Source organism: Rhinoderma darwinii, chromosome 6, assembly GCF_050947455.1.
Source record: "Rhinoderma darwinii isolate aRhiDar2 chromosome 6, aRhiDar2.hap1, whole genome shotgun sequence".
Classification (NCBI taxonomy): domain Eukaryota; kingdom Metazoa; phylum Chordata; class Amphibia; order Anura; family Rhinodermatidae; genus Rhinoderma; species Rhinoderma darwinii.
Genome location: NC_134692.1, coordinates 44,826,477 through 44,840,724, shown reverse-complemented (window position 1 = coordinate 44,840,724; position 14,248 = coordinate 44,826,477). Strand labels below are relative to the sequence as shown.

The following is a 14,248-nucleotide window of genomic DNA, read 5'->3' as shown; positions in this document are numbered from 1 at the left end:
ACTTGACGTGGCAGATGACACTTGACGTGGCAGATGGCACTTGACGTGGCAGATGACACTTGAACTGTAATGGCAGGGGGTAGGGAGACGGACAAGTGAGCCCTAATCTACCCGCCACTCTGACCCTGCCTACTTGCAACGACCCGCCCTAGGCGACGGGGTACAACTGGGCGGTGGTCCCTGCGCTCAGTAAGTGCACGACAAACACGACAAACATACAAAGGAACACAAGCAAGGAAAAGGGGCCGTTGCCCACGGCAACACCGTGAGCAACCAGAGTGGTGAACGAGCCGAGTCAAGCCAGGAGTGTGCGAGGTACAAAACGAAAAGCAGAAGAGTAGTCGGTAAGCCAGGGTCTGTATGGAGCAGGATCAAAAATAGCAGGAGCTGTAGCTGGGCCAGGAAACCACAAGGAGGGAAACACAAGCAATAACAAGCACCGACGGACAGGAAGTGCAGGCTTAAATAGACCGAGGGCGGGAGCTAGCTGAGTCTGGCCAGGTTACGATAGGCTCTCCCACTCCTAAGCCTGCCAGCCTGAATGGTGGAAGCAGGAGTCAGTCTCAGGGATGTATTCTCAGGTGCTGACTGATTAGTTCTGGGAGTTAACCCCGAAGCTGTGCCTGGCAGATCCTTTACAGTACCCCCCCCTTTTATGAGGGGCCACCGGACCCTTTCTAAGTGGACCTGGCTTACTGGGGAAACGCAGGTGGAACCTCCTGACCAATACCCCAGCGTGAACATCCCGGGCGGGTACCCAAGTCCTCTCCTCGGGCCCGTATCCTCTCCAATGGACCCGGTACTGGAGGGAGCCTTGGACCATCTTGCTGTCCACAATCCTGGCCACCTCGAATTCCACCCCCTCCGGGGTGAGGATGGGAACAGGAGGTCTCCTCGAGGGAGCCAAGGACGGGGAGCAGCGTTTGAGGAGGGAGGCATGAAACACGTCGTGTATCCGAAAAGACGGGGGTAACTCCAGCCGGAAGGAGACAGGATTGAGGACCTCAATGACCTTATACGGCCCAATAAACCGGGGCGCAAACTTCTTGGACAGAACCTTGAGACGCAAGTTCCTAGACGACAACCACACCAGATCCCCACCATAAACAGGGGGTTAGCAGAACGTTTTTTATCAGCCTGAGTTTTTTGTACGCTCTGGGACACCTCTAAGTTTTTCTGAACCTGGGCCCAGACTGTGCACAGTTCCCGATGAACGACCTCTACCTCGGGATTGTTGGAACTACCAGGTGAAACGGAGGAGAACCGTGGATTAAACCCAAAATTACAAAAAAAAGGAGAGACCCCTGACGAGTTACTGACCCGGTTATTAAGGGAAAATTCGGCGAGGGGAATGAAAGAGACCCAATCAAATTGACAGTCAGAGACAAAACACCTTAAGTATTGTTCTAGAGATTGATTAGTCCTCTCCGTTTGGCCATTGGTTTCAGGATGGAAGGCAGAGGAGAAGGACAGATCAATCCCCAACTTCATACAGAAGGCTCTCCAAAACAATGAAACAAATTGTACCCCTCTGTCCGAAACAATATTGACAGGGACCCCATGGAGACGCAGGATGTGTTTGACAAACAAGGTAGCCAACGTTTTGGCGTTGGGTAGTTTCTTGAGGGGCACAAAGTGGCACATCTTACTGAAGCGGTCCACCACCACCCACACCACCGACTTGCCTTGGGATGGAGGCAAATCGGTGATAAAATCCATGGAGATATGTGTCCAAGGTCTCTGGGGAATGGGCAACGAATGCAGTAAGCCCGCTGGTCGGGACCTGGGAGTCTTGGACCTAGCACAAACCTCACAAGCGGCGACGTAGGCCTTAACGTCTTTAGGCAACCCAGGCCACCAATAATTTCTGGTAATGAGGTGTTTGGTACCCAGGGTGCCTGGATGGCCAGATAGTGCGGAGTCATGATTTTCCCTAAGTACCCTTAGCCGGAATTGCAGGGGAACAAACAGCTTGTTCTCAGGAAGGTTCCCGGGAGCTGCACCTTGATCAGCAGCAATATCAGAGACTAAATCAGAATCGATCGAGGAAATGATTATACCTGGAGGCAAAATACAAGCAGGATCTTCCTCCGAAGGAGGGCTGGCCATGAAGCTACGCGACAGTGCATCAGCCTTAATATTTTTAGACCCAGCCCTATAGGTAACCAAAAAATTGAATCTGGTAAAAAATAACGCCCATCGAGCTTGTCTCGGGTTTAGCCTCCGGGCAGATTCTAGGAAAACCAGATTCTTGTGGTCGGTAAGGACCGTTACCTGGTGCCTAGCCCCCTCCAGGAAGTGGCGCCACTCTTCAAATGCCCATTTAATGGCTAAGAGTTCGCGGTTGCCAATATCATAGTTACTTTCAGTTGGCGAAAACTTCCTGGAGAAGTAGGCACAGGGGCGGAGATGGGTGAGGGACCTGGTACCCTGGGACAAGACAGCCCCCACTCCCACCTCAGATGCGTCAACTTCCACGATAAATGGCTCCATTTGGTTGGGCTGAACCAGCACCGGGGCCGAGACAAAGCACTTCTTAAGGACCTCAAAAGCCTGGACAGCCTCAGGAGGCCAGTGGAGGAGATCAGCACCTTTGCGAGTGAGGTCCGTAAGGGGCTTAGCGATGACTGAGAAGTTAGCAATAAATCTCCTGTAATAATTAGCGAACCCCAAAAAACACTGTAACGCCTTCAGGGAGGCAGGTTGGACCCATTCCGCCACAGCCTGAACCTTGGCGGGGTCCATGCGAAATTCATGAGGAGTGAGGATTTGACCCAAAAATGGAATCTCCTGTACCCCAAACACACATTTTTCGGTTTTGGCAAACAGTTTATTTTCCCGAAGGACCTGGAGCACCTTCCTGACATGCTCAATGTGGGAGGACCAGTCCTTGGAAAACACCAGTATGTCATCAAGGTACACTACCAGAAAAATCCCCAGGTAATTTCTCAAAATCTCATTTATGAAATTCTGGAAGACCGCAGGGGCATTACACAACCCAAAGGGCATGACGAGGTATTCGAAATGGCCTTCGGGCGTGTTAAACGCAGTCTTCCACTCATCCCCCTCTTTGATGCGAATAAGGTTATACGCCCCCCGTAGATCCAATTTAGAAAACCATTGGGCCCCCTGAACCTGATTAAAGAGATCAGGAATCAAAGGAAGGGGATACTGGTTCCTTACCGTGACCTTATTCAGGCTACGGTAGTCAATGCATGGCCTAAGACCACCATCCTTCTTCCCCACGAAGAAGAAGCCAGCACCTACCGGAGAAGAAGAGGGACGAATGTAACCCTTGGCCAGGGATTCCTGGATATACACTCTCATAGCTTCACGTTCGGGACAAGAAAGATTAAATATCCTACCCTTAGGAAGCTTAGCCCCTGGTACCAATTCGATAGCGCAATCGTATTCTCTATGAGGAGGTAACACTTCGGAGGCCTCCCTAGAGAAAACATCAGCGAAGTCCTGAACAAACTCGGGTAGCGTATTCGCCTCCTTAGGGGGAGAAATAGAATTAACAGAAAAACATGACGTACAACATTCATTACCCCATTTGGTTAGCTCCCCAGTATTCCAGTCAAACGTAGGATTATGCAACTGCAACCAGGGAAGACCTAGAACCAAATCGTACGATAATCCCTGCATCAACGGTACAGAGCATTGCTCCAAATGCATGGAGCCAACAAGGAGTTCAAAAACAGGGGTATGCTGTGTAAAATAACCATTAGCAAGAGGAGTGGAGTCGATACCCACTACCGGGACAGGTTTAGGCAAATCAATCAGAGGCATAGCAAGGGACATAGCAAATTCCACAGACATGATATTAGTAGAGGACCCTGAATCCACGAAGGCACTGCCGGTAGCAGACCTACCACCAAAAGAGACCTGAAAGGGAAGCAAGATCTTAGTACGTTTCATATTTACGGGAAATACCTGTGCGCCCAAGTGACCTCCCCGATGATCACTTAGACGCGGAAGTTCTCTGGCTGCAATCTTTCGCTTAGGACAGTTGTTCACTTGATGCTTGTCGTCCCCACAGTAGAAGCAGAGACCATTCTTCCTGCGGAATTCTCTACGTTGTTGGGGGGACACGGAGGCCCCGAGTTGCATAGGTATCTCTGAATCTTTCGGGGAGGAACGAAGCAACGGAGCTTCGGGAGGCATCATGGGGGAGTCGGAGAAGAAAACACATAAACGTTCACGTTGTCGTTCCCTGAGACGTCGGTCAAGTCGTATCGCTAAAGCCATAACCTGGTCTAGGGAGTCAGAAGAGGGATAGCTAACTAGCAGGACTTTCAGGGCATTCGACAGACCCAACCTAAACTGGCACCTTAAGGCAGGGTCATTCCACCGAGAAGCTACGCACCACTTCCGAAAGTCAGAGCAATACTCCTCAACAGGTCTCTTACCCTGACTTAAGGTCACCAGCTGACTCTCGGCAAAGGCAGTCCTGTCAGTCTCGTCATAAATAAGTCCGAGAGCAGAAAAGAAACAATCAACGGAGGAAAGTTCAGGGGCGTCAAGAGCCAAGGAGAAGGCCCACTCTTGGGGCCCTTCCTGGAGCCGGGACATAATTATACCCACCCGCTGGCTCTCAGAACCTGAGGAATGAGGCTTTAAACGAAAGTAAAGCCTACAACTCTCCCGAAAGGAGAGAAAAGCCCTCCCGTCCCCTGAGAACCGGTCGGGCAACTTGAGGTGGGGTTCAAGAGGTGCGGTGAGGGGAACTACCAGGGTAGCATCAGGCTGGTTGACCCTCTGAGCCAGGGCCTGGACCTGTAGGGAGAGACCCTGCATTTGCTGAGCCAGGGTCTCACGGGGATCCATAGTGGTGTCAGGGACCAGGGGTAGACTAGGTATGGGCTTGTTATTATGTAATGGCAGGGGGTAGGGAGACGGACAAGTGAGCCCTAATCTACCCGCCACTCTGACCCTGCCTACTTGCAACGACCCGCCCTAGGCGACGGGGTACAACTGGGCGGCGGTCCCTGCGCTCAGTAAGTGCACGACAAACACGACAAACATACAAAGGAACACAAGCAAGGAAAAGGGGCCGTTGCCCACGGCAACACCGTGAGCAACCAGAGTGGTGAACGAGCCGAGTCAAGCCAGGAGTGTGCGAGGTACAAAACGAAAAGCAGAAGAGTAGTCGGTAAGCCAGGGTCTGTATGGAGCAGGATCAAAAATAGCAGGAGCTGTAGCTGGGCCAGGAAACCACAAGGAGGGAAACACAAGCAATAACAAGCACCGAGGGACAGGAAGTGCAGGCTTAAATAGACCGAGGGCGGGAGCTAGCTGAGTCTGGCCAGGTTACGATAGGCTCTCCCACTCCTAAGCCTGCCAGCCTGAATGGTGGAAGCAGGAGTCAGTCTCAGGGATGTATTCTCAGGTGCTGACTGATTAGTTCTGGGAGTTAACCCCGAAGCTGTGCCTGGCAGATCCTTTACATGAACACTGGTAGGCACAGGAACAATGCGGAATACAGGAACGGTAACAGGACACGGGTAACAGCTGGAACGGGAGACACTAAGGGACCATTTGCGAGACAGACAGGGAAAGACTAACAACGCTCAGGCAAGGATCAGAAGGGCTGGGGCATTCTTATAGAGCAGGGAATCACGTGGGTTAATGATCATTGATTCCATGTGCGCGCGCTGGCCCTTTAAGAGCGGGCACGAGCGATGCACATGCACCCTACGGGACCCGGCCGAACGGAGCAGAAGCGAAGGGCCGCTGGAAGCAACTGTGGAACTAGAGGTCTTGCTGTAGCGGTTCAGGACCACTGGTTTCAGGAGGGACACATGGAAGGAGTTAGGGATTCTGAGGGTAGGGGGCAGCCGCAACTTATAGGAAACAGGGTTAATTTGTTGCAGGATCTCGAAGGGACCAAGGAACCTGGGAGCAAACTTGTATGAAGGCACCCTCAAGCGAATGTTTCGAGAGGACAGCCAGACTTTAGTCCCAGGAAGATACTGAGGCGGCTCTCTTCTTTTGGTATCTGCCTTACGCTTCATGCGTTCGACCGCCTGCAAAATAGAGGACCGGGTCTGTTGCCAGATTTGCAGGAAGTCCCCATATGCAGAGTCAGCAGCGGGTACCTGAGATGAAGTCGACACTGGAAGAGGAACTCTGGGATGTTGACTGTACACGATGTGAAACGGAGTGGAGGTGGTGGACTCACTTGTGTGGTTGTTATATGAAAACTCCGCCCATGGAAGAAGCTGTACCCAGTTATCGTGCTGTGAAGAAATGAAGTGGCGGAGGTAATTTTCCATGATCTGGTTGATCCTCTCAACTTGCCCATTGGACTGGGGGTGATAGGCAGAGGAAAAGTCCAAACTCACATCCAGGAGTTTACAGAGGGCTCTCCAGAACTTGGAAGTAAACTGAACCCCCCGGTCGGACACAATGTGAAGAGGCAAGCCATGCAAGCGGAAGATGTGCTGAATGAAGAAACTTGCTAGTCGAGGACCAGAGGGTAGGCCAGTTAGCGGGATAAAATGTGCCATCTTAGAGAACCGGTCCACCACCACCCAGATAGTGTTGCATCCTGCTGAGAGAGGAAGGTCCGTGACGAAGTCCATAGCGATGTGCTGCCAGGGGGCACTGGGTACAGGCAGGGGTTGAAGCAGGCCGGCAGGCTTGCTGTGAGCCACCTTGTTAGAGGCACACACCGTGCAAGCAGAGACAAAGTCCAGAACATCTTTAGGTAGCGTGGGCCACCAGAAGTGACGAGCGACCAGGTCTTGGGTGTTACGGACACCAGCGTGCCCAGCCAGTTTAGAACTGTGTCACCAGCGGAGAATTCTTTTTCTGTCAGCCAAACGAACAAAAGTTCTCCCTGGAGGAATATCTCTAAGCTGCAGAGGATTGGCGGTGACAACGCAGGATGGGTCTATGATCGTCTGAAGGGACTCCACCGTGTCTTCCGTTTCGAATGATCTGGACAGGGCATCGGCCCTCACGTTCTTGTCCGCGGGACGGTAGTGGAGCAGAAATTGGAAACGGGTGAAGAACAGTGACCACCTGGCTTGACGAGGGTTCAGTCTTTGAGCGGACTGAAGGTAAGTGAGATTCTTGTGGTCGGTGAAGATCAGGATGGGGTGAGCAGCGCCCTCCAGAAGATGTCTCCACTCCTCCAGGGCCAATTTGATAGCCAGTAGCTCCCGATCTCCAATGGAATAATTGCGCTCAGCAGAGGAAAACAGTCTTGAGTAGTAGCCACACACTACTGCCTTTCCTTTGGAGCTCCTCTGGAACAGAAGTGCGCCTGCACCAACAGAGGAAGCGTCCACCTCCAGTGAGAACTGTCGAGATATGTCAGGGTGATGGAGGATCGAAGCTGAAGTGAAGGCTTTCTTGAGGCTAATGAATGCAGACTCTGCCTCCGGAGTCCACACCTTGGCGTTCACACCCTTCTTGGTAAGGGTAGAGATGGGGGCCGTCAGAGAAGAAAAGTTCGGAATAAACTGCCGGTAGAAATTGGCGAAACCCAGGAACCGCTGTATGGCCCTTAGGCCTTGAGGACGTGGCCATTCCAGGACAGACTTTAGCTTCTCAGGGTCCATCTTAAGGCCTTGATCCGAGATGACATAGCCCAGGAAGGGCAGAGACCTCTTTTCAAATGTGCATTTCTCTAACTTGGCATACAAGTGATTCTCTCTTAGTCGCAGAAGAACTTGACGAACGTGCCTCCGATGGGTCATCAGATCTGGGGAGAAGATTAGAATATCATCGAGATAAACTACAACACACGTATAGAGGAGATCTCGGAAGATGTCATTAACGAACTCCTGAAATACTGCGGGAGCGTTACACAGTCCGAAGGGCATCACTCGGTATTCGTAGTGCCCATCGCGGGTGTTAAATGCCGTCTTCCATTCGTCACCCCGGCGAATCCGGATTAGATTATAGGCCCCTCGCAGGTCTAGCTTGGAAAAAAATTTGGCTCCTCGTATGCGATCAAACAGCTCGGAAATGAGTGGCAACGGGTATTTGTTCTTGACCGTGATCTGATTGAGACCACGGTAGTCAATGCAGGGTCGGAGAGATCCATCTTTCTTTTTAACGAAGAAGAATCCTGCCCCGGCCGGGGAGGAAGATTTTCGAATAAAACCCCTCTCCAAGTTCTCCTTGATAGAGGCTGACATTGATAATGTCTCTGGCAAGGAGAGAGGATATACTCGTCCACGGGGAAGAGAAGCATTGGGCACCAGTTCAATGGGACAGTCATAACTCCGATGAGGAGGCAACGTCTCAGCCTCTCGTTTGCAGAATACATCCGCAAAACTGGCATACTGAGAAGGTAGGTCGGAGAGTGACTGAGGCAGAGGAGGCACAACAGGACGGACTTGTGACAGGCAATGGCTATGGCACCTGGAACCCCATTGAAGAACTTCTCCAGAACTCCAGTCGAGTGTCGGGGCGTGTAGACGGAGCCATGGCAGACCCAGCAGGATAGGATTGATAGCCTTGGGTAGTACCAGGAAGGAGATCTGTTCTGAGTGAAGAGCTCCGACCCGTAATGTCACCGGCTCAGTGATGAGCATGATTGGATCAGGCAGCGGTAGACCATTCGCAGAGGCAACTGCCAGGGGTCTCTCCAGACGGACTGTGGGTAGTTGAAACCGATCCACTAGATCTTGGTGGATAAAATTAGCAGCCGCTCCAGAGTCAAGATAGGCGGAGGAAGGATGTGATGCCTGTCCGGTGACGATGGCCACAGGTATCGATAATTTGGAAGAGGTTTTAACGTTTGGAGACGTTCCACCTAGAGTTGCCTCTCCAACCAACCCTAGGTACTGGAGTTTCCCGGTTTCTGTGGGCATTGACGCACAAAATTACCCTTGAGGCCGCAATACATGCAAAGTCCAGAGGAGTGTCTGCGCTGCTTCTCCTGTTCAGATAACCGGACTCTGTCTACCTGAATGGGTTCCTCAGGTAGCGCACTAGGAGTGAACAATTGTGGTCTCTGGGCAGGGGGTGCTGGTCTGTGGACCCGGCTCTCCTGACGAACCTCTTGAGAGCGCTCCCGGATTCTCATATCAACCCGGGTGGCTAACAGGATGAGGGCATCCAAGGTAGAAGGAAGGTCTCGGGCTGCCAGTTCGTCCTTGATGTGAGAGGACAGTCCCTGCCAGAAGGTCGCCACCAGTGCCTCATTGTTCCATGCCAGCTCGGCTGCTAGGGTACGGAAGGAGATCGCATACTCCCCTACTGTGGAGCCTTCTTGCTTGAGGGTCAACAGAGTGGCTGCGGCAGAGGATGTTCGACCCGGCTCCTCGAACACGGCACGAAAGGACTGCAGGAACAAGGCTAGGTCCGCGGATACAGCACCTTGTTGCTCCAAGATTGGGTTTGCCCATGCGAGGGCCTTGCCAGCAAGGAGGGAGATAATGAACGCTACTTTAGCCTCCTCGGAGGGGAAGAGATGAGGCCGTAGCCTAAAATGCACCGTGCATTGATTAAGAAATCCTCGGCATGCTCTGGGATCACCGTCATAGCGAGGAGGAAGAGGCAGAGGAACTGAAGATCCGGAACAAACAGGGGGAGCAACAGGCAGTGGCACGGCAACAGCTTCTGGAGGAAGATCCGGGGGTGGAACAGCGAGTAGATCCAGGCGGACCAGAATAGAATTCACCGCCTCAAGGAGTTGATCCTGACGAGTGCGTAGGTCATGCATCTCCGTCTGAATTTTCTGTACTGGGGTCTTGGGCTGGCCAGCGGGTTCCATGGCCTGAGCGTACTGTCACGGGCACTGGGTTTGTGGACCCACTAGTCCGCTCCGCCGTAGCGGGGAGGCAGCTGACCGGCTCACAGTCTATGTGAAAGTAGATAGCAGACAGTAATGTTTAGGTACCTGTAATAGTCCGGGCGGTGACTGTGGCCTCAGCACGGATGGAGACAGGTGCGGAAAGTGGCGCCAGACGTGGCGGGCAGTATCCGATGAGCCGATGGTACTTGACGTGGCAGATGGCACTTGTCGTGGCAGATGACACTTGACGTGGCAGATGGCACTTGACGTGGCAGATGACACTTGACGTGGCAGATGGCACTTGACGTGGCGGATGGCACTTGACGTGGCGGATGACACTTGACGTGGCGGATGGCACTTGACGTGGCAGATGACACTTGAACACGGGTAGGCACAGGAACAATGCGGAATACAGGAACGGTAACAGGACACGGGTAACAGCTGGAACGGGAGACACTAAGGGACCATTTGCGAGACAGACAGGGAAAGACTAACAACGCTCAGGCAAGGATCAGAAGGGCTGGGGCATTCTTATAGAGCAGGGAATCACGTGGGTTAATGATCATTGATTCCATGTGCGCGCGCTGGCCCTTTAAGAGCGGGCACGAGCGTGTGCGCGCACCCTACGGGACCCGGCCGGACGGAGCGGAAGCGCTCACAGATCCATGGCTGCGGGCGTCGGGAGGTGAGTGAACCCGACGGCCCGCGGCCATGGGCGCTACATTTTCTTATGTTAAAAATCTTCTAAAATCATATTGTTAATTTGATGAACTTGTTTTAAATCTGTAGACAGTAGGTACTAAATTCATTCAAACTTACTATTGAGAAAGTAGATACTCTGTGACAATTTATTACACTTTGTACAGTTCATTAACAGAACGGGTGGATTGCAGTACAAAACTGGTTATCACACTTGGGGTTATTCAGTTTTGAAAATAGACGGTTTAGGGGTAATCTAACCACTATGTACAAATTAATCAATGGACAGTACAGAGATCTTCCTAAAGATCTTTTTACAACTAGGCATGTAACCATAACAAGGGGGCATCCTATATGGCTACAGAAAAGGTTTTTACCTTTAATCATAGAAGGGGGTTCTTTACTGTGTGACTATGGAACTCGCTGCCACAAAATGTTGTGATTGTTGGTTTAATGAATAAGTTCAAGAGGGACCTGAAGTCTTTCTTGAAATATATAATTTTAGAAGTTATGGGAACTAGATTTTTGAAGATGGGACGATGGATCAGGGATTAGTTCTGATTGCCATAATTGGAGTCGGGAAGGAATTTTTCCTCCTTACGTGGAGCATAGGGGTTTTTGCCTTCCTCTTGATTAACAAGGTAGGATTATATGTTGGACTTGATAAACCTAAACTATGTAACTAATAAACAGAGGTATCAGTGAATCAACATGCTATGGTTATAAAAATCAATAGATATGCTATAACCTAGAAATTGCACTGCTGACAGGGACACAGGGTCATTCAATAAAGTGGTAAAAAGAAGCGACATGCCCTATCTTGAGGCATTTTCCGCCTCAAAAACCCCATTGAAATAATTTTTGGCGCATTTTTTGGCAAAAACCACTCGCGGTTACACTTTTCAGTTGAAGAGATAGCAAAAAAAAGCGACCAAAAAACGTGTCAAAAATCGTGGCTAAAACGCGTGTAGTGCGAAACCACTTAAAAAAACCGGAGCTGATTCTTCCACGTAGAATTTTCTGCCTGCAAAAATCTCCATGTGAACATATCCTTAGAAAAAAAGTGGGTGACGTGCATAGAGTGAGGAGTTTTGTAAGATTGGAGTATGTTCACACAGTTTTTTGCAGGCAGAAAATTCTGCCTGGAAAAATCAGCTCCGGTTTTTTTAAGTGGTTTTTCACCACACGTGTTTTTGGACGCGTTTTGTGACGCGTTTTTGTCCTCGATTTTTTTCGCATTTTTTAAGGCTTGTTTTTTAGCTATCTCTTCAGCAGAAAGATAGAATTACCGCAAAAGTTTTTTGCTGAAAAACGCGTAAAAAATCGCGGCAAGAAAATGCGCCACAAAAACGCGTAAAAAACATCTCCCATTGATTTCAATGGGGTTTTTGAGGCGGAAAACACCTCAAGATAGGGCATGTTGCTTCTTGTTATCGCGAGCATTTTCTCTGCTCGTGGTAAAAAAACGCTTCCACCTCCCATTGAAATCTATGGTTTCCGCGACACAAAACGCGGTAAAAAAACTCTGTGTGAACAGGGCCTAAAGAGGAGTTTTTCTAACGGAATTAGACTTTAATTCTCCACAATTGTGTATCTATGAAAGTAGTTTCCAAAGAGCCAACCCTGTTCTCCTTTGCCTCATCTCATTTAGAACTTTGTTGCTAAAAGGAAGCACCACTTGTTAAAGCAAAAACACCTTGTCCTTTTCCATTGTGGATACATGTTGATTAAAAAATCCCATTTTGTGTACAAAATATTTTGCAAGCACATACTCTTCTTTTGCAGGGTGAAGGATATACCATTCACAATGCAGATGTCCATACATGAAATTATTGCATTTATCCAATCGATTTGTTGTTTTGAGACATTCAAAGAGAAAAATTCGGAAAAAGCGGGACAATTTCTTATAAATACTGAAAAAAGGTACAGCAAGTTTTAGCATTTTACAATATACACTTTTATAACATCATTTTGCTTATTGCATTTCATGGATTTAATATTTATTTGCTTGCCTATGGCATTCTATTGGTTACTTATAATATTTATTTGATTTTCCCATGTTCATATTGGTTTCCCTTTAGGTGAGTCGACATAGGAAAATGAGATTGTTATTGTAAACCAACTTAGTTATGCCAAAATTTATAGAAAAGGTGTTATATAATATATTAATTCTCAGGGACTGGAAATCTGAAATATATAATATAGACTCTAAAGACACAAAAATCAAATTAAATCAAATTGTTTGCTACGCTGAATTTATACACTGAATACCTTTAGGACATACTGTTGGCAGAGAATGTTTATTCTTGAGATCTTGTGTTTTTCTACAACAGTCCTCATCAGGTATTTTAATGACAAGCCCCTAGTACAATAAAATAAACGTAAACAATATAATATAAATTAAAACAATAATACACACTCCAAAAAGTAACACGCCAAACATTTTCAAAACATTTTATGTATGGAAACACAATGCCTAACACCAGAGGCTGGCTTTTATAAGAGAAATTATAGAGTATAACCTGAAAATTGAATATCCAGCAGTACGACCAGCAATTGAGACGGAACAACAGTATCCCAACTTAATAGGGAGTGCACGTGTAAAGGATCTGCCAGGCACAGCTCCGGGGTTAACGCCCATAGGTAATCAGTCGGCACCTGAGTCTATGTCTCTGAGACTGACTCCAGCTTCCACCACTCAGGCTAGCAGGCTTAGGAGTGGGAGAGCCTATCGCAGCCTGGCCAGACGGAGCTAGCTCCCGCCATCGGTCTATTTATACCTGCCTTTCCTGTTCCTCCTTGCTTGTGATTCTTCCATGGACCCCGCCAAAGTCCAGGCTGTGGCGGAATGGGTCCAACCTGCCTCCCTGAAGGCGTTACAGTGTTTCTTGGGGTTCGCTAATTATTACAGGAGATTTATTGCTAACTTCTCAGTCATCGCTAAGCCTCTTACGGACCTCACTCGCAAAGGTGCTGATCTCCTCCACTGGCCTCCTGAGGCTGTCCAGGCTTTCGAGGTCCTTAAGAAGTTCTTTATCTCGGCCCCGGTGATGGTTCAGCCCAACCAAATGGAGCCATTTCTCGTGGAAGTTCACGCATCCGAGGTGGGAGTGGGGGCTGTCTTGTCCCAGGGTACCAGGTCCCTCACCCATCTCCGTCCCTGTGCCTACTTCTCCAGGAAGTTTTCGCCCACTGAGAGTAACTATGATATTGGCAACCGCGAACTCTTAGCCATTAAATGGGCATTTGAAGAGTGGCGCCACTTCCTGGAGGGGGCTAGGCACCAGGTAACGGTCCTTACCGACCACAAGAATTTGGTTTTCCTAGAATCTGCCCGGAGGCTTAACCCGAGACAAGCTCGATGGGCGCTATTTTTTACCAGATTCTACTTTTTGGTTACCTATAGGGCTGGGTCTAAAAATATTAAGGCCGATGCACTGTCGCGTAGCTTCATGGCCAGCCCCCCTTCGGAGGAAGATCCTGCTTGTATTTTGCCTCCTGGTATAATCATTTCTTCTATTGATTCTGATTTAGTCTCAGAAATTGCGGCTGATCAAGGTTCAGCTCCCGGGAACCTTCCTGAGGACAAGCTGTTTGTTCCCCTGCAATTCCGGCTAAGGGTACTTAGGGAAAATCATGATTCCGCACTATCTAGTCATCCAGGCGTCCTGGGTACCAAACACCTCATTGCCAGAAACTATTGGTGGCCTGGGTTGCCTAAAGATGTTAAGGCCTACGTCGCCGCTTGTGAGGTTTGTGCTAGGTCCAAGACTCCCAGGTCCCGACCAGCGG

General features: G+C 49.6%; 1 protein-coding gene across 1 annotated transcript in view; it reads left to right on the top strand.

Annotated features, from left to right (window-relative positions):
- The window catches only part of LOC142656291 (uncharacterized), a 61,101-nt gene that overhangs the window by 31,011 nt on the left and 15,842 nt on the right, over positions 1–14,248 (top strand). Inside the window, exon 5 of the mRNA XM_075831187.1 lies at positions 12,242–12,379. Within this exon, the coding sequence (XP_075687302.1) occupies positions 12,242–12,379 (138 nt within the window). The remainder of the gene's footprint in view (positions 1–12,241; positions 12,380–14,248) is intronic.